This window comes from Plodia interpunctella, chromosome 11 (assembly GCF_027563975.2).
Source record: "Plodia interpunctella isolate USDA-ARS_2022_Savannah chromosome 11, ilPloInte3.2, whole genome shotgun sequence".
Taxonomy (NCBI): domain Eukaryota; kingdom Metazoa; phylum Arthropoda; class Insecta; order Lepidoptera; family Pyralidae; genus Plodia; species Plodia interpunctella.
In genome coordinates this window covers 4,993,824-5,014,328 of record NC_071304.1, presented here as the reverse complement: position 1 = coordinate 5,014,328, position 20,505 = coordinate 4,993,824, and the positions used below count along the sequence as shown (strand labels likewise).

General features: G+C 34.3%; 2 protein-coding genes across 5 annotated transcripts; one reads left to right on the top strand and one right to left on the bottom strand.

Annotated features, from left to right (window-relative positions):
* Positions 1-30: 30 nt before the first annotated feature.
* Positions 31-20,454, bottom strand: LOC128673563 (uncharacterized). Of its 2 annotated transcripts, XM_053751499.2 has the most exons (12): positions 20,297-20,454; positions 19,393-19,454; positions 19,074-19,255; positions 7,802-7,971; positions 7,122-7,300; positions 6,530-6,721; positions 5,538-5,674; positions 4,807-5,061; positions 3,526-3,657; positions 3,119-3,220; positions 2,567-2,739; positions 31-2,284 (listed from the first exon to the last, which is right to left on the bottom strand). In XM_053751499.2, exons 3-12 carry the CDS (start codon positions 19,074-19,076, stop codon positions 1,450-1,452), a joined length of 2,178 nt encoding a protein of 725 aa, XP_053607474.1. In that variant the 5' UTR covers positions 19,077-19,255; positions 19,393-19,454; positions 20,297-20,454; the 3' UTR covers positions 31-1,449. The 2 variants fall into 2 exon arrangements, with proteins under 2 accessions (XP_053607474.1, XP_053607475.1); XM_053751500.1 differs by lacking the exons at positions 19,074-19,255; positions 19,393-19,454; positions 20,297-20,454 and adding an exon at positions 8,262-8,429.
* LOC128673565 (alpha-(1,3)-fucosyltransferase 7-like) lies at positions 11,492-15,419 on the top strand. Of its 3 annotated transcripts, none has more exons than XM_053751503.1 (5): positions 11,492-11,856; positions 12,690-12,823; positions 13,235-13,432; positions 14,203-14,445; positions 14,903-15,419. In XM_053751503.1, the coding sequence occupies exons 1-5, from the start codon at positions 11,605-11,607 to the stop codon at positions 15,342-15,344; spliced, it is 1,269 nt and encodes a 422-aa protein (XP_053607478.1). In that variant the 5' UTR covers positions 11,492-11,604; the 3' UTR covers positions 15,345-15,419. The 3 variants fall into 3 exon arrangements, with proteins under 3 accessions (XP_053607478.1, XP_053607477.1, XP_053607479.1); XM_053751502.1 differs by having other exon boundaries at positions 13,235-13,498; XM_053751504.1 differs by lacking the exon at positions 14,903-15,419 and having other exon boundaries at positions 13,235-13,498; positions 14,203-14,668.
* Positions 20,455-20,505: the final 51 nt, after the last annotated feature.

Genomic DNA, 20,505 nt, shown 5'->3' with positions numbered 1-20,505 from the left:
TTGTTTTGGGTTTGTAATAAAACACACTGATTGATAAAAATAAATTTAGTGTAGCTTTTTAACAAAATACAAGGCACGTTGTAAAATTATACAGTATTATAAATTAAAAATAATTATGCATTTAATGCGATACATATTCAAGTCTCATAAAGGTGTTTATTCCAAAAGTTTACCATTCTATGACTACGACTACGACTACGAAGTATTTTCCTGAGGCCGCATTATTGCGTCACAAATGCACAATATGTTTGTTGCCAAATTTTTAAATCCTTGATATTATTTTATCCTTGTAAACCAGTCTTTTACATAGTGGTATGTTCATTTTATAAGTTTTAATCAAAACGCTCTAAGCTATGGCCATTCATTGTAAGACATTGCGTTGCACGAAGTAATTTGTGCGCACATTAATGCGATAATGCGGCCCCACAGTATTAAACAGGAATTTTTACATGTGACCTACTAGGATGTCACGATATAGTGCATGAAATTAAATATATTACAAAATATTACAACATTTTTTAGGTTTTGGCCCATATATTGCATAAGATTAGATTCAAAAATTTTACTCAATGATCTAACAATATCACAGTTTTGTGCACCAAAGCTAACTTCTCTAATTTTGTGTAAATTAGTGAATAGATTATATTTTTTTTTATTATCTGCCTCAGTCAATAACATTTTTTTAAATATTAGTCTAAAACATTAATCAAGATAATATCATTAATCATAACTAAAATATTTGACTTGCACGGATTTTGTAAAAATATTTAAATGATACATTATGCCCGAATTTTTCGAAAAGGCATTGCAAGAAAAATACAAAATATAAACAATCCGAATAAAATATCTTGAAATCATAATATTACTTACACATAACTTATTATATTACTAAAATGAATTAATAATTAACATTTTGCACTGAAGTATATAAAAGTGTGGTCAAATATTTGTCATAATACAATAATAAGTATTGTGTTGTAGTGACAATAATTTTGACTTTTTTGACTGAAGATTCATCTATATTATTAAATTTTAATAAAAATATATATAATTATATATATAGTTTTTTACTTACATACTAAGTAGGTACATACTATAAAGTAACATGCTGATATGTCTGTTTATAGTTGGCATTTCTTGATACATTCTTCTAAAAAGTTATTAGTAGATAGTGGATTTGAAAATAAGTAAGTGTATACCATAGATGTAGAAAGGGCCCCGCGCGCGGTTCCAGTGGATACATAGATGGGTTTACGCCTGTTGACTGTTTGGGAAGAAACTGGGAAAATATTGGGCGAAACCCATCTCTGTTAGTATTTGCAACCACTATATGATCATAAATATACCTATAATATACATGGCAATATCAAAATGTTCATGGTTCGGCATGAAATGCAAGGGTTAATATACTGCAAGTATATTATAATAATAATAATACCAATAGGTAAACTAAGCAAACCTGACTCCTTGGCATGTCGTGCAAATAATTTGACATTTGTTAGGGTACAGAACCCTCCTGCGATCGATTTCCCCGTCAATCCACATCATAAGCTGGTCTTTCAACATTAATATAGTATCTTGGCGTACAACTCCATCATGGAAAAACTCTTTAAGTACCAACATAATGCCGTTATCATCGCGAGAGGTTTCTCCTAGCGGCCTTTCATGTTTCATGTAATTGAAAACGAATTTTACAATCTGGACAATCAAATCTTCATCAGGACTAAGCAGCCTCAGCCTCGATATCTCGTCTGGGAGCATTTTGGATAGCATATTGAAAGTGACCGTCATTAAATTGGCGTAAACATCTTGGCTTAAGTTTTCTAACATCAGAGCCACGTTCTCTGCTCCAGATGCGCTGACTCGTACAAGAAGGGTTCCGATACGTAGTATTTCTCCAGGGTGTATGCCAACCATGATGCTGCTGCGGTCTTCCTCTTCGTATCGACCCACAGCCGGCGAGGACGCTGTTAGCCGAGTGGGCACGTTCCTAGTTGCTAGCGAAGCTGGTCCTAGTGTACTGAACAGTTGAGACCTACCTTCCTTCCCAAGGCTAGATAACTCTGAAGGATTAAACTTATGTTGTGCGTTCAGATTAACTTCGCCATCCGCAGTGATGGATATCCTCAACTTGTGTTGGTTGACGTCCTTGTTGATCCTCAGAACGTCAGCGAAGTACTGGTCTTTGTTGCCGATGTTTTTGATGCCCCGGATGACTTCGGTGTTACCTTGAACGTTGCCTTGGATTCTTCGAGATTCTGCGCTGAGTTTGTCAAAGATTTTCCTGAAAAGAGAAGCATTTTCTGTTTATTGAAAAACCAATTCTAAAACTCAAATCTTAAATAATGTGTACATTTTTTCAAGCGGGTCAATACCCGCTTGGGTTATCGCAGCAATCGCGAATGTAAACTGGAATAGGATAAGAGTCATAAAATTGGACATGAATACAAAATACACAACATGAGAGAAGTATCAAAAATACTCCTGCTAGTAGTACACAACGAAATATTTCCTGAGCAGTTCAATTGGACATCGCCTTACCATATAAGTATCAACAATACAATACCTGTGGCGGTTGCTCCTCAGCGTAGTTCGGTAACTATTGATGGTGGTGGCCTGAGCTTCCTCGATGATGTTCTGAGCTGTTCTGTTGGACATCACCGCGTTGCAGAAGAACAATGTGGCGGCCGTGAATTGGAACAGCTCTAGTTTTGTTGGTTTCTCGCCGTGCTTACGATACTGGAAAAATAAATTATATATTTTCACTATATAGATTTTTTAAAGTCTGCTATGATAGATGCTTTTTGCTGCCGACTTCAGAGCGCAAGTGAAGTGGCGCAAAATCTTCACAGCAGACTTTTTTCAAAGAAGTCAATTAACAAATGTGGGTTATACATATATTACAACTAATGCATATTATTTAATAACTAGCTGCGCCATTCCAGGTTATTTTCTACCAGTGCACCAAATTTCATAACAATCGGTCCAGTAGATATTGCGTGAAGAGGTAACAAACAAACAAACTTACTTTCGCATTTATAATATTAATTGGGATATTGAATATTGCAAAAAAAAAAACAATATGTATGTATAATTACATAAGTGTCTCTACACATACCTTGAGTATAATGTGCACCAAACTGTTGACAACGCCGGCCCCGCCCGTAATTATGTTGGCCCGGCGCAGCACCTCCACGGACACGGCCAGAGCTTGACCCGTCTGTAAACAAATATGTTATAAATCAATGGCTTTTATATTAAAACTGAGCCTACCTGCTCACTAACGTCACTATCACAATGTGCGAATGGAAATCGTCTGCAATCCCTTTCTGACTGACTAGCTAATTTCCAACTAGAAATCAGATATCAAGCCAATGTAGTGATCTCAAATTCAGGTTCATAAAGAAATACGTATATTTATGACACCGCCTCATTTAGCTCGGGCTGAGGTACGCTGAAGCGAGGCAGACGACCGAGACAACCAGTTTCGGGTTTCACGTGAGTGCTGCTGCTCGGCAACATTACCTTAGTGAGGTTGGAGCCCGCGGCGGCCGAGCGCGACAGCAGAGAGCTGGCCGCGCCCGCCGCCAGCCCCACGCTGGACGCCGCTATGTTCAGCCAGCTGCCTCGGGCCTCCGCGTCTGTAGGGCTTATGCTCTGAAAACAACACATTTACGTATGAAACCAGTATCAAATTTTTGTTTGTATATATGTAAAAAGTCAAAATGTATTACGTAAACCACCTTCTTATTATATACTATCGGTTTTTCAATTTTGTAATTTGAGGAAGGATTTTAAATATGCTTTTACGCAAAAATCTATAATCATGTCAGAGCAGTATACCGTTGATGAGTTCCCTCATTGGCAGCGTGAGTGCGCGATCATGCTTATCATTGACAATAATGCATTGTCATAAAAATTGAAGCGATATGGAATAGTTTAACCTATTAACCGCTTGGCATTTTATCAGCTGTCGTGCCCCCAGCGCCCAGCTCAGTACAACAGAAAAAAATACCTACTACAAAGAGGGTTGTATGTAATTTACCTATTTAAATATCGATAAATAATATCGAAATTTGTTGCAGCGCGATGTTAATTAACAATCTGTGCTTAAACCCAGGGCAAATTTTTTTTTTACTTTTGGTAGTAGAAAGAATTGAATGCAAAGCCATTGAATATTGTTAATGATTTATTAATTCTCAATATAAAAATTGTCGACATTTGACAACTTATTTGCTTATTTTCAAAAGAATTTAATAAAACTATGTAGAATATTTATTAGTAATTAATTTATTTCTTGTTCTCTGAATAAGTCAATATTAAGAGAACTGCTTTGATGTACATATTTTTTACATGTTACTCTTTGAAGAATGTCCCGACACTAGTGTCGGATTTTTCCGACGCGGGCGTATGGCACCTATGCAATTACAAGAGAATATTATCAGCTATTTCACCTAACTTCTTACTTAATTTTATGGCTTTTTAATACGAGCCAAAAGTGTACGACATTACAAATGATTGCTTTATGTAATATATCTTCATATATTAACAATATAAAACATGACGAGTCGGAAAAGCCACTAAAAACAAACACAGCTATTTTGTCGGATATATACGACCTAGGCGAAATGGACACGATAACATTGGTCGGATTAATCCGACTCTGGCGGTGAAAGGGTTAACTCTGTTACAAGCGGATTACAGACAAACATTGGAGTTGTGAAACTAAAAGGTTGTATCCTAATTAATATTATAAATGAAATCACGCGGGTCGCGGAAACAGCTAGTCTATAAAATCCAACATACCTGTTCGTGTACGCTTCTGTCCTTGAGATGCATGGACGACCGGACGAGGCCGTAGACGCCGGTGGTGACGGAGGCGACGGCCGCGCCCGCCAGCACCGCGGGCCCCACCGGCGTGAACGCGGCCACGCCCAGCACGCCCAGCGCGCCCAGCGACGCCACAGTGCTCACCGTGTCCGCGGAACTGAGCACCCGCGCCTTTAGACCCAACGTGGGCGACGGGACCACTGTTAGCTTCACTGCGAACGCTTCTTCCCCCTGAGAATTACATTTGTATATTTTACGTTATGTATTACTACTGAATGACTGACATATCAACGCACAGCCCAAACTACTAAGTCTAGAAACAAGCACGTAGGTTCCTTATGAACTAGTGGTGTACTAAGAAAGGATTTTTCAAAATTAATCCTCTAAGGGGGTAAAAACGGGGTTCAAAGTTTGCATGGAGAAAACAGATTAGTAAGATATTTCACTGAAAGAAAAATCACGCGGGCGAAGCCGCGGGCAAAAGCTAGTTTTGTATAGAAGAGATCTTGGTACAAAAGTAATCAACAGCAGTATTGTTGTATCAGTTTGAAGACCTTTCTCGGCTTTGGGGTGGGGGCATGGGGTCAGCGTAAACAATGACTATTAAGTAAGTATCAAATCCGTAGCATAGTTTTAAAGACCCAAGGATACATAAAACAGACAAACAGCTAGAAGTGACTTTGTTTTATACTATAGTAATTACTAACCTCAATAATAGTTCCATTGTATTCTCCATTTTCTGGCACGACCAGCACACATTTCGGTAGTGTGTTATTAGTCAAATAAGATTGCCAGTCATGATAAACTCGAGCATTTTCATCTATATACACTTTGCATGAGTTAGCTGTGAAATAAGAAAATATTTAGGAAGAAAAGGGAACTTCAGCAATAAAAAATATTTAGAAAGGAGCCGTTATCACATTTTTATCACTTAATAGCCAGGCTCAAACTAATATAAAATTGCTAAGATGAGCTAAGTTTTACACACAATCAAATAGTTATCATATTGCAAGTATAGTAGCTTCTAAATCAACTCCTCTACAAGTCCAAATTTCACAAACTCTACACCTTAGTCAAAATAAAACAATGTGGCCATTTCGTTTACAAGAACTAAAGTATAAAAGTAATAAACAGTCTTCACTTTCTATCCATGTCAAGATAGCCACATATTTTGACTAGAGAATATGAGTAGGCACCTATTTAAACTTTATGATGTAAGGCCCGGGGCTCCAACAATTAACGGCTGAGGAAGAAACCGTGAAAAGCTCAAATGAGAGAAAATTTATGACATATTTTAATGTATAGAAATACTGAAATAAGGTGGAATTCTAGAAACGTAATTCTAGAAATATATTACAGTACCTTCATGTTGCACACATAATGTCATAGAATCAGTTATCAAAGATAAGAGAGCCTATAAATCTGGTAGTAGATATGGTGTTATCAAGATAATTTTAGTGACCATGACGCTAATTTAATTAGCATAGTATATCATCATAATACACTGTCTCCTAATACACATACAAATTCAGAGCTAAAATTAGGATGTTACAAAAAAGAATAAATGTACATCTAATATATATTTTTAATTTACTGGTTTTATTTTCTATGCTTTGATAAAATATGCAATTCCAATATTGGAAGCCTAGTTTTAAAACTAGATGATAATAATTAGGAAGTAAAATTTGAGCTAACATACCTCCAACAGTGGTGGGGATGCATTTTCGAAGTCTAAAAACTGGAGTGCACCAAATATCAATGTCGTTTTTTAGGTGTAGATCTACCCAATAATCAGATGGTTCAAACTGGTAGAACTTTACTGGTTTTGGTTTTGCACATACTATGAGGAGTACAGACATTACAATGTCTTCATCATTCTGTGAATATTTACCTGAAAGTTATAGAAATTATAAATAAAAATCACTATTTGCTTATTTCTGGGCTGATTTGTTAGTAACCTCGCAATATAAAACTTCTGTGTACTGTGGCTAATATGTAAATCCATTTATTACAAAGTTACGGAAAATTATCAGTCATAAATGGACATTTTGTCCCATTTTTGTGATTTTACAAGGGAATCAAAACTTGTAAGCTAATTCCCGTGGACCGACAGAATCATGAAATAGTGACTTGCTTAAAATAATTTACCTTGATGGTCTTATTAGTAACAATATATTCCAGAAAAAAAGAGTCTTGACAGAAAAAATAATGATGTGATCTTATAGGGGTACTGGGGTACTTATGTTTACTGTTTGTCACATGAAAATTACATTATTAGACGTTCAACTTACTCTGCTCACACAACTTATCATATACTTTCATAACCCTTTCCATCTGCCTAGTAGTGTAACCTTCTAAATGAGCATTCTGATTTCCTTTTAGTTCGACTAGTTCGCCTTCTGTACTAGGCCCACCAAATAGGGCAAATGCTATATTTTGCATCAAATGATTTCTGTTTGATTTCTCATATCTGTGAAGGAGAACAGTAACAAATTTAATAATTTAGTCCACTCCTATGCCTTTCTCACTTCTACATAAAATCTAAAATTTGAGCAATAACTATGAATATCTATGTTACAGATTAACATCTAGCAATATATCAGGATTTGGTCAATTGTTCCAAAATAAGAATATCATTGTAATACTTTTAAAACAATAATACTTTTAAAATAATTACAGTGAAAGAAAATTATGATTAGTACCTACCTATATTGTTGCCTTTGTATGGAGTGGCCCTTACTTTTATATAAATTACAAAATTGTGGTTTGTTTTGCACTCATTTTGGTATGGTGACAAGCTAACCCTGACCTAACTGACTAGAAACTAATCTATTAATTTCAGTTTTTTTTATAATTATACTACTCTATAAAGCCAACCCTTTTAGCCCTTATTTTCTGGTTACAGTGGGACAATATTTTAGGATGGTACCATAAACATTTCAAGTAAAATGTCAATTATATAATGACTTACTTGACCCAATCACAGTCTGGCAGGTTTTCATAATATTCCTGTTGTATTTGTACTGGAGTTAGAGCAAGAGTTATGGGTGGCAACTCCTCCATTGGACTGTTATCTCCCGGTATCAATGCTGCATGTGGGGACGCCAGCATTCCAATGCAGTCTTGATTGGGATCCATTATCTGAAATTTGAAAAAAAATGTAGGTACATAAAGTATTTTTTAAATGTTTTAATTTTTATTTTGGTACAAACAATGAATTTGAGAAAAGTAAAGCTAAGTGAAATTATGATGACACAAATACAACATGTTGTGCAAATGTGTTACAAGAACTACTATGCTGTTAGTTATCATTAGCAGATAAACAAAATTATATAGATGTTATGCAGATAGTTGTAACAAAGAAACTCATTGTAATATCTGGGGTTTATGTTGTGCCTATGTCTATATTTTGTAAATAATTTTTCACTTACAGCAAGCGAGCGACGAAATTTATTTTCTGGCTTCCTAAGTATCGATCAAACAGAAAAACGGTACATCTATTTCTGTCTCAAACTAGGTAGGTACCTACACAGCAATGAATAATGCGTAATGGAAAAATGAAAACGGAAACTACGGAAAGTACACAACATAGACTTGGATTGGACCGACAAGAAAAGACCATAAACATTCTTGACAGTTTGACAGTGACAGCTGACAGTCCGGTCAATTTACATTGATCCGTGTTACACGTTTGTCCGGAGCATTCAGGATCCAGCGCTGGATCGCAATATAATTATATTATTCGATATATTTCTATTCATCATCTTGTGACCGGTAAACGGAGCACACTGCGCATCCCATGCCAGTGACACTGAAAGCGTGTAAAAATGCAAACGAGCCATGATCCAGTCGTTGCCAGTGCGTAATCGTTGGGTGACCATGCATGTTTGTTTGCTGACAAAGAGAAAGATTATTTATGTGTCAAACATGTGTTTACTTACCTACTTACATTATTTTATTGTGACGTTAAAAGAAAATTTGGTCCTATTTACATGTAATGCACCTGGTCATTTTATAATGTCAAATAGTCTGACGACGAAAATTTATGTTGGTTTGTATGTGACCATAGAATTAATAGGTTGTACGGAGTAGGTACCTACCTACTAATGTTTTTATGACACATTTTTATTAAAACACTAACACTGGATCTATTGCCACTGAATTTAATTACTGGATACATTCGCTGGATCAATGTAATTAGCTACCTATATCTAAATAACTCTCTAGTAAGTACCTAAGTACCATGGAATTAGTAGGTAACTAGGTACTCGTTGTACGAAGTATCAACAAAATGAAAAAAAAAGCATTCTTATATACGAGATGCATTTAATTGTAATAGTATTAAATATTGTACTAAAATAGTCTTCGCTAAGCATGATGTCATGGTGTGAGCCACGACGTTGATCTTCCGCGAATGCCATATGTAAAGAAACTCACAAAATACAAGTTTATTTGTTAGACAAATTAAAAAAACGCCGACTTTCAATATTCATTTCGCTACATCTAAAAACCACCGCATAAAAATTTGCTATAAAACAAAAAAAACCGCATCCAGCCATCCAATCGGTTCACCCGTTGATGAGCTATGATGACAGCCAGCCATCACATAGACAGACAGACACACTTAGCGGTCAATCTTATAACACCTCCTATTTGAGATGGTGGTTAAAAATAAATATTTTAATTAAAAATATAACAAAACCATTAGGTATGTCACCGGTTCTTACCGTGACACCTAGTTAGAGATGAATTTTTCACAGTTGTATTTCTGTTGCCTTCATAACAACAAAATATTGTACTATTTGTATGTATTTGTAATAGCAAATTCTATTTGTAAACGCAATATTTAAGGACCCGTACAACAAACATTTACGTAATAGCCACGTAGTTATGTAAATCAATCATGCCATAGTATAACAAGGTAAATAATATAATAAATCTGTGGTAAATAACATAATAAATGTTTTTTAAGTAGGTAGGTACTTACTTAACTTCAAACAAAAATTTCATTTCAGATTAAGTGTCTAAATTTAAAAAACGACCGTCTCACTTCAAAAATGTCGAAGTATCATACATAATTACTTACGCAGCCCCATTTCATTCCCTAAGGGTACAATTTTCTAAATCCAATTTATACACACAAAATTTAGAATACTACATATCTAGTCTTTATTAATTTAAGTTTAAACCATGGATTTTGTAAGTACTTCCGGAGTAGGTACCTACTATGTCCATGGTTTAAACTTATATTATATGATTATATATTTTTACTAACCACTCGTGCGTATCATTCCACAAATGACATGTTTCATATAAATTACTTAGCACCCATTTTATGCCATCATGTAAAAATTATCAAATTTCAATTAATGCGTTATTATTTAGGTACTCGACCAAAGATATCTATCCTAACCTAAGACCAAAACTACCTACTTAAGTACCATACGTTGCGGTTCATGACGTCCTTCCAGTGAAAATCCCATCAAAATCGGATTAACCGTTTCAAAGATTTCCTTGAACATACAGAGATAGGCAAAAAATCTAAAAATGAAATGTTCACTTCATGTCTACTTATACGAGTACCTACGCAATTTTAAAAATGCAGTAGGTCATTTTGATATGAACACTTCAATTGTAAGTATTTAAATTTGTTTGGATGTGGATATAACTGAGTAGGTATGTATTGAAACCATACGTTATTACGTATGGTTTCAATACATACCGATATGATTATCATATCGGTTTAACCGACAATGTACTTAGTTCTAATAGTATTTTCCTACTAAAAATAAAAAAAAGAACTGTTTATTTGACAAGACGCAAACGGTATCATATTTTATAACACGATACAAAACAGTCAGTAGTCAGTCGAAAAGACTACTACTAGATCAGCCTGATGCATTTTTAGCTGGTACATCACTAATACGTATTACAAAAGCGAAAGTCAGTCTGTCGATCTGTTCGCCTTTACGGCTAAACTGCTTTACCGATTTTTATGACATTTGGTATGCGTATAGTTAAAGAGCCCCATTCAAATAGGCTACTTTTTTTCTAAAATCAACCCTAAAATTACTGTTATGAGGGTTTTTATGAAAGAGAGTTTGTATGAAAATCATGTCTGTTTTGCCGTGGGCAAATGCTAGTGTGTATTAAGCAATGTGGTGTATTAATGTATCCATGGTAACAAGAAAGAGATGCGCTCATGGAATTAGATACTCAGATCAAATTACTAGTGATTGATCTGAAAAGATTGGACTTTTATATTTCGGAAAGACGCAAACTATCCACACTATAGTTAGTTCGCGTTCATAAAATGTGAACGACCTATTAAATGTAATTGTTAATCATTAATTCAATTTATTTCTTTGCCCATTTGCCTACCTGAAATGAAGTAGGTATTGTAAGTATGTAAGTACTACTAAGTACATTTACTAAGTATGCTAAGATTGCAGAATATAAGTACGAGGTGATCCAATAATATAACCCACTTTTTATACATATGCACACCTATCTACTGAAATATGTTTAGGTATTATTTTGAATAGGTACTATTATGTACAATACTTACAACAATATTACGTGGTATCTACTTCAATAAAAGAAACGCTATGTCTGTGAACACAATTGGGAAAGAACTACTTACTATTAGGTACACCGCTGAGGTGCCTTACGTAGTTAGAATAAAAATAAATTTATAGAACTAATTAGTAATGGTACGAGCAGTTTGAAATGAAATTGTGTATAGATAATTTGTGATTAAAATAAAGTTTCAATATGTTGACTAAACGGTTTTTAGAATCATTAAAACATCTTTATTCTGTTATAAGAAAAAACCTTTTTAAGTGTGTCCTAAGAAGAACTTCAGTTAATGGTCGTGTTTTCTGCAGCTTATTATTAATCAGTGTCGTAATTTATTACTTCAGTGTGGAAAAAAAGTTGCTTAATTTTGATGGTAAAAAAATATTGAAAATGTCGAATCTGAGTGATCACATGTCGATCGTATCTCAATATTATGAAATGAGAAAGGTAAGATAGTTATTAACTAACACTTTGGCTTGTGGTTCCATAGTTCCATCATAGAATAGGCCACTCCATATCTCCCGTGTAGGTATATCGTACGAGGAGACTAAGGGATACATAGCCTGGCAGGTTAACATGCAATAATAGTATACCCAAGGAGAGTTTGCAACAAGCAGGCGTCCGTTTATAAAATCACAACCAGTGCTTAGCATTTTAAGGTTTATTTTTTACGCAGAATCTGGGCTTCTCAGCCCCGTATGCAGCTGTGAGCACTTAAACTTAAGAGAGAGACTGTGGCGGACAGTAGATATAACAATAAAAATTAATTATGTTCGTCGAGTGTCCGCTAAAGTGTTAAGTTAAGACTCTAGGAATTTGTAGCCAAAGTTTTCAGTGTTGAGAATGAGGCCTGTTTTCATATCGTCGGTACTATACTAAAAGCTAGTATGCTACAAATAAATCCTACTAATATTATAAAGCCAAAGTTTGTGAGGATGTATGTGTGTGTATGTATAATTGTTACTGTTTCACGCAAAATCTATTGACGGATTGTAGTAAAATTTGTAAAATGGGTAGAATAAAACCTGGAATAACACATAGGGTAATTTTATTCCGAAATTCCCCGGGAGCAAAGCCTCAGGGAGTAGCTAGTTTTGAATGAAGTCTTTTGACCTACCAAATCAAACAGTCCAATTTTGTAAAGATGGTCTACTAGTCGCTTACTTGGCTTAGATAAAGCAGATGCTCAGCACAGATTCTCAGGTACTTGAAATACCTGAACTTAGCTATAAATGTTATAAGTAGATACCCTTATATTTTGTAGATAATGTAATTTTCAGTCTTGGAAGACATCAAAACTTGGATCTTTGTTGTTCAAAAATGAAACTTTCGACCTTCACAAGCAAAACAAAACATTCATAATATTAGTATGGAAATATTGGAATTGGCTTCGACAACGACATGGTCGACTGATGTAAGTAGATTTCTTAAGGCCGAAGATGTCTTTTTGAAGCAGCTTAATCAATAGATGACAGAGTTCACAAAAGCACTATTATACTATACAGACCTGCCAGAAAATAAAAACTGACCTACCTACTCAAAGAAAGTAAGGTTATAAAAAGTGAATGAGATGTAAAAAATACTCATATTTTGGGTATATATGATATTAGAAATATATCATATCTGATATGGAATACCATATATGGAAGAATTTGATGGAAAATTCAAATTATTTGAAAAAGTTAAAAAATATATATTTTTCCAATTTTACTTTCTCTTCTGTATTTCATTTCTTTTAGGTATATTTATTATGTTAAATTATAGTAACAAATAAAGTTTTTTATCTCTATCTATCTTTCACTAATCTAATATTTTTTTATTCTAGGAATCAAAGCAAAGATAAGGCAACTTTACTCAGCTGCGATGTTAAAAACTGCGTATTTACTGGCAATGATAGTCTAATTGACTCGGTTGATGTTGTTCTTGTGCATATAATGCGTGAAGTTTACCCTGAGGTCCAAAATAGAAGTATAAATCAGAAATGGATATTCCTCAATGATGAGTCGCCACAACATGCTTTCATGTATGGCTCAAGTCTAAAAAAAATATTTGATTTGTCAAATTTTTTTAATTGGTCTATGACCTACAGGTATGATTCGCTAAGAATAGCTATAGGAAGAATTATCTCGGCTTCGGAATTTTGTTCACATGGGAATTTCGCGATCTCGGAAATCTGCCCTGTGGATTTTACGAAATTGAGTAATAAACATCCTCACATCTCCATTTTCGCATCCTTTCTTGTTAATTATAAAACAAAGTCTTCTGCCGTGTCTGTATGTCTGTTCGCATTAAACTCAAAAACCTTTTCACCAATAGTTAGTGTGATTCCCGAGGAAGGTTTAGGTGTATAATTTATTATATTACTACCCGAGCAAAGCCGGGGCGGGCCGCTGGTATATATGATATTTGTTATTAGCATTGAAAAGTATATTACAAGTAGTGGATTATAAATTCGATAATTGGCGGTCTTGCTGTCTGTTACGCTGTCACGGCTAAACTGCTGGGCCGATGTTGCTTATTTGGAATAGGTACGAGTAGTGTAATCATAGACTAGACCGCGGGTGAAACTGCGGTCATCAGCTAGTTATAAATAATACTAAAAAGAATACGCTAAGGTCCCAGAGTGGTCCCTACTCTTTCCTTACTTGAAAGACAGTTAAATATTTTTAAAGTTATTATTTCAATGAAATTACATTATCAAGTTTAATAGTATACCTATTATAAGTACTTCCGAAATAACTGGTGTTTATAAAGCCAACTTTAATAAATCCAATATATTAATTTGAATTCCAGAAGTAATGCGGACGTCCCGGTTCCTTACGGTCGCACAGTGGCTTTGGACGTGCCAGTAAAAGAAAACGTTACGTACGAATCTATTGCGGAATTGATTCCTAACTTTCAGTACAAACGTTCTGACGTCCTTGTGGCTGTTGCCATGTCAAATTGTCACGTACCATTCAGAATGAAATTTTTGGAGGAAATGCAAAAGTATATCAAAATTGATATTTATGGCAAGTGTTCGCCAAACCGTTTGTGGTAAGACATTATAGTGATTTTCTGATGGAAAGAGCATTATTTGCACTCAAAAGCTGGGCAAGCGAGCTTTGCTCCGAATGAAGAATTTAAAGACAATTATGCATTTTACAAAAAAAAACTCAGCTATGAGCAATTGTATAAGATTCCTTAAATAATTCTAAGCATTTCTAGTCCGGAAGCCAATGAGAAATGTGTGGGTAGGAGGGAAAGGGAGGCTCAGAGATGGCCGCTACCCGTCGTCTTCGATATTGAAAAAAAAATTTAGTAAAATTCTACAATATATATAAACACATCAAAATCCTTAGAGGTATTTCGGAGAAACAAATTTAATATAGGTACATAAATAGAAAATAAATATTTTAAACTTCTTGTTATCTTTTAAGATGTAGAGAGTGTCGACCTCTCTTAAAGACTCTTGGATTTGATTTGACTACTAATAAAACATATTATCTTTTAGGTGTAATGATAGCTGCAAAGATATTAATCAATATTATTTCTATCTTGTCATGGAAAATTCAAGATGCCGCCAGTATTTGTCAGAAAAAGTATTTCATTTCGCATATGGAAAAGGTGCAATCCCCATAATATTGGGAGCTCCTCCTCGCGACTGTAAAACTTTATTACCTCCAAATTCTTACTTACATGCCAAATTATTCTCACACAAGGATCTGGCAGATAAAATCATAAGTATTATTCACAATGAAAATGACTTTTTCTCATATCATCTTTGGAGAAATCATTTTGAAGTTTTAAATGAACATGGATACTTTGGAAGTAAGTCTTACCATTTGTGTAGATTATGTGAAGCGTTGAACTATAATGACGACAAGCGAAAGATATATAAATTGGATGACATGCGCCACATGTTAGATAGTAAAGCTTTGTGTAGGTTGAAATGATCATGCAAGGATTGCCTTTCATAAATAAACATAACATACTGATTATTATATTATTACTTAGAGAAATACACGACTTGGCTGCTCATAAAATTCATTGCTGTTAAATTTTTTTTGGAACTGTTAGTTAAAACGTATAACCAAAAACAATGTTTGTTAAACAGACAATACAATAAATCATTAGATAATATTTTTGATTTTCGTGTATCGAAATGTCTTTTCATTTACATTTTTCCGATGTGAAAGCCGATATTAGCATACAGCGAATGCACTTCATAGAAATTAATTCTGAATGTAAATGTGGATAATAAAGTTTAACGACGGCTAACACGTGCTGAGCTGGCTTTTTTAAAGCCGCAATACAAGGGAATATTCATTTTTCATGCTCTAGCCGGTAATGTTAATGGGGCAGTTAATTTTTAACTCCCGTCACAAACAGATGGGTGTTAATTTAAAGTGTTCGCTGCTCTCAAACAGGTTGAACCAATTTTCATCCAGTTTTTTTTTGAAACGTGACTGAAGCCGAAAAGAATCTCTATCAAATGAGAACAATAATGTCTTTAAATAAGTTTTTTACAAAAATGTAATTTTTGACAAAAACTTTTGTTGTTGTTAATGATATCTTATGTGTGACAAAAATATCATATCCGTGCAGCAAAATCTCACTTCTGAAGCTGTTCCTAGGTGTACCAATATAATAATGCATTGTCATCAAAACCAAACGTGTATACAACACAGCACAATCGGTTGAAGGCATCCGCTTTATAATTGAGTTGGAAGATTCCACCCGAATCTATAGAGACTTACATATGTACATAGTAACATTGCAAGTTAAGTAAAAGATAAAATTTGATATGATCTGGCTGTTTTATGGCTCACGATGTTTGCTTCAAGCTCCAGAGTGCGTTTTCCTACATAAATCGGAGGATATCTTTGTTGCAACCAAACCCCAATCGCGGTAAAACTTCAGCTGGAGATTCGATCACTCCGCGTTCTTGCAATATTATATATATATATACATATATACTAGACGCAATCCACCCAACTTTTCCTTGGTATTCCATATTTCTGAAATCCTTGTAAAATTAGGTACCTAATTTAATTTTGAAACTTTTAAATCAAACCAAATCATTTATTGCTTCCTTAATGTCATACAGGTCTTTGTTTACAATAAATAGTAACAATTAAGGATCCTGCAATGGGAGAAGGGCTATATATTTTCGTCAAGTTTATGTTATTTATTATTTATTTTAGATGTTGTCGCGTGTATATTTAGGTATATTATTATATTTATTTCGATATATGTGTCATAATAAGTTAGTTAATTAATAATAAGTTAATAAATGTCAAATTTTGTAAGTATTTCATGTTTAAGTATTATATTTGACTTCTAAATATTCATTGATTGTGTAGTAGCATTTATTAGTCAATAATTCTTTAAGATGTTGCAGGAACAATTTAGTGTCTTCTATATCTTTAACGGCGTTTGGGAGTTTGTTGTAAAGTTTTATAGACATGACTAGAGGGCTAGATGAATGGAGCTGGAGACGCGAAACAGGGATTTGCAGCCTATTTTGGTGTCTGACTGTATATTTTGTTGCTATGTCTTTCCTTTTCTTAAAAAAAATTCTGGATATATCCTAACAAATGTGCATACTTGTAGGATGTAGATGCATGGCAATGTCAGAATTTTGTGTTTTTTAAAAAAGGTTTGCAGCTGTCTCTTTTATATTGGCTATTATTCGCAGTAGTCTTTTTTGCAGGATGAAGACTCTATCCCAGTCGGTTCCGTTGCCCCATAAACAAGTACCATAACTTAGCCATGAGTAGGCGTAAGCAAGCATAATAGGTGACAATTGCCGTTTCAATGTTTGTGTATTTTTATCTCTTTAAGCGCATACGCAAACTGCGATAGTTTTCAACATAGCTTTTGGATATACGACTTCCAGTTTATGTGGCTATCGATGTTTACGCCTAGCAGAGTAAATTCATTTACTACCTCCAAGTCCATTGAAGCGAATTTTAACCTCTAATGGTGGTTTTTGATAAGTGTGAAAGACCATTAATTTTGTTTTCAAATTGTTAATTTCTAAATTGTGCTCATTTAGCCAGTTTGATGTTCTTATAAGGATGTTCGTAAGTTGTTCACGCAAATTTGTATCATCCTTAGTGGACATTGGGATCGAAATGTTATCAGCAAAAAGAACATAATGCTCTTTCATGATTTTTGGAAGGTTATTATATACACCCAAGAACACTTCCTTGTGGGATAGAAGAATTGGTTGGCTTACAGTTAGATCGAATAATTTGAACTGAGCTTGTTTCGTGATTGAGGTGTTCAATTTCAACGAACTGTTTTCTGGTTTTGAGATACGAACTAAACCATTTATGAGCCATTCCTCTAATACCGACGCCATATAGTTTATTTAGTAGGGTCATCAAACCATTTAGATCATCATTTAGGAGTATCAAACCTTTCTCATTTTCATCTTCTTCATTTTCTCACATCAAAATTTTTTTTATTTTCTTCTTTTCTTATATTTTTTTTAAATAAAAAAAACCCGCATCAATATCCGTTGTGTAATTTTAAAGATTTAAGCGTACATACAGCAGGAATGGGAAGCGACTTCGTTTTATACTATGTAATGATGCCTCTATAAGTACTCGAGTTATGACGGTGCCACTAGAGCCTCAAAATAACTGTGGCGATAAGGTACATTTTAGATGGTCCAGTGGATATCAGTTTCTAGGGTTTCGTGCAATAATAAAAAAACGGAACCCATATAAGTAAGAATTCTCTATATATTGTATTTATTATATTATATTCCCTCTTCACACGAATTCAACTCGCACTTGACCGTTTTTTTTAAGGACGAGGGAGTACAGAGTAGGTACCTACATGAGGTCGACTCAAAGAGGTATAGAAGGAACGAGACCTTCTTGATCGACTTTATTCGTTTCATCCGCGAAGTAACAGTAACTCATTTGACACAAACTCCAAGTTTGCTACTTGTTCATTTATTTAGTACGTGAGTCAAACTTCTGGCGGATATTGAAGTTGTAACATCCATTCTGAATATTAAGTTAAAATTATAGGTACTTACATAATTACAAGACTGTATAGTAACTTCTCTTTCAATGTTGTTGCGATTGTGACTTAATTACATAATAAATACTTTTAATTTATTTTCAGTCTTACAATGTTTATATTACCTACAAATTGTTGGACCTCTTTTTTGGAACTATATTGATACCCACACTTTTTTTATAGAATGTGTGTTATTGCTAACACTGGTATCAAATGTTCAAGTCGTCGCAAGGCATCTGATATGACTTTTATGACTACCCATCTGTGCTACCCATCCATATCTGTTGTATGTAAACTAAACTACGTACCCACTCTAGATTCTATAGATTACAAGGAGACTTTCATACATTGTTGTCAAATTGTTGCTCTATGAATGCTGTGTCCGCTTTTAGTTAGGTGGACCTTATGCCCAAGCTGGGTTAGTGTTTAATTATATATAATTAGGTACTATAGTACCTACTAAGTTTAAAAATATATCTCAAAAGAAAACTATCGTGAATTTCAAGAAAGAAAGAGAGAAAAGTAAGAAATATTTTTGCGAAAAAACATGAGTACATTGTACAGTAAGTAATTCAATTGTGTTTGATCGAAGCTGCATCCACAGCACTTTCAAACAAATATAAATTACTCAAAATCATAATTACCATAACAGCAAATATTCACCAAGAACAGCAAAGCGAAACGTTTGCAATCAATTTCCCACTAAAAGGGCATTAAAACGCCATTGGAAAACTTCCCAAGTTTTTGGGTGTGCGTATTCATTCAAGCGATTTGCAAAATTGCTTTTACAACGAACTTTCGAGTCCTGAGGTGCTCCTCTCCACTTCTGTAGGAAAATAATAAAGTATTTTTACACAACTTCACTGGGAAAATGTTTGAAGAATAAATCGGTAGTAATTTGTGGGCATTTGTTAGCAAAGTTTTAATTAGGTACATTTTGGTATTTATATAAAAAGTACTTACGTAGAAAAGAAACATTCTTCCGTGTTTTTATATTTGAAATATTTAACATCAAGTTTTGCTTGCTGAAAAGAAAAAAAAATAGGTACATTACATTTTTGTAATCTTTAACGTGTAATCTTTCGTTTTTTTTTCTCAGCACTAGAGGTTGTTTCGAGAGTAGTTTGTAGCTTTAAAAAATAATATATAATATGGTAGCCATCCATGTTCATAATTAAATTTTATGTTGTAAACTAAGATTGGGTTGCACCGTCATCTTTGACGTTAATTTTAACATGTGCACAAAGTCGCAAAGTACGTCATTTTGTCTACGTAAGAGGCGCGCATAAATTCACTGGTGCAATTCCCTTATCTTTACAATTTGTCTAATGTAACGTGAATATAACTATCGCCGTACGTACATATAGGTTGAGGTTGGAGGGAGGAGGTTGAGTTATGTTTACCTGTATTCTTACAATATTAGGTATGGCGTAGTATGTACCTATAATCATTATTTCATATCGAGTGTGTTATCGTTCAACTGGGGTCAAACTTTATTCAAATCGTCTGAAAGGCTTCTGACGTGACATTTACGACTACCTAATTTAATTTTATAAGGTATTTGATTAATATTTTTTTTTACAATTTGTTTTGTGGGAAATTAAAATAATGTATGATATTTTGACATAGATTTCTTCGGAAACAAACTCTTGTTTCATCATCAACATCCTACAATATATTCACGTATATGTATACCTGCATAGTACCTTCCATGTATATAAACATCTTCATAGTAGTACTCTAAAACATTTCGCTCATAAGAAAATTAATAAAACCGTCAGTGTAAGGCAATTTTTACGATTTTCTTTTGCAGTCTCAAAAGTCAATAAAATCCCTTATGACCAAAAATGTGTGTTTGATTACATACCTGAAATGATTTTATAGGTCCATTGGCTAAAATGCATTTACATTTACGAGTATACGTTAAGTCGCTGATGGTTTATTATCTGACGTATCCATTTGTTTAGATGGTCTTCGTTTTGTCAGGTGGCACAAACACTTCGATTATTACCTACAATTCGCAGTTTCTCCTAAATAGCCCTTTGTTAAGTCGCAATGACCATGAACAAATGAGAG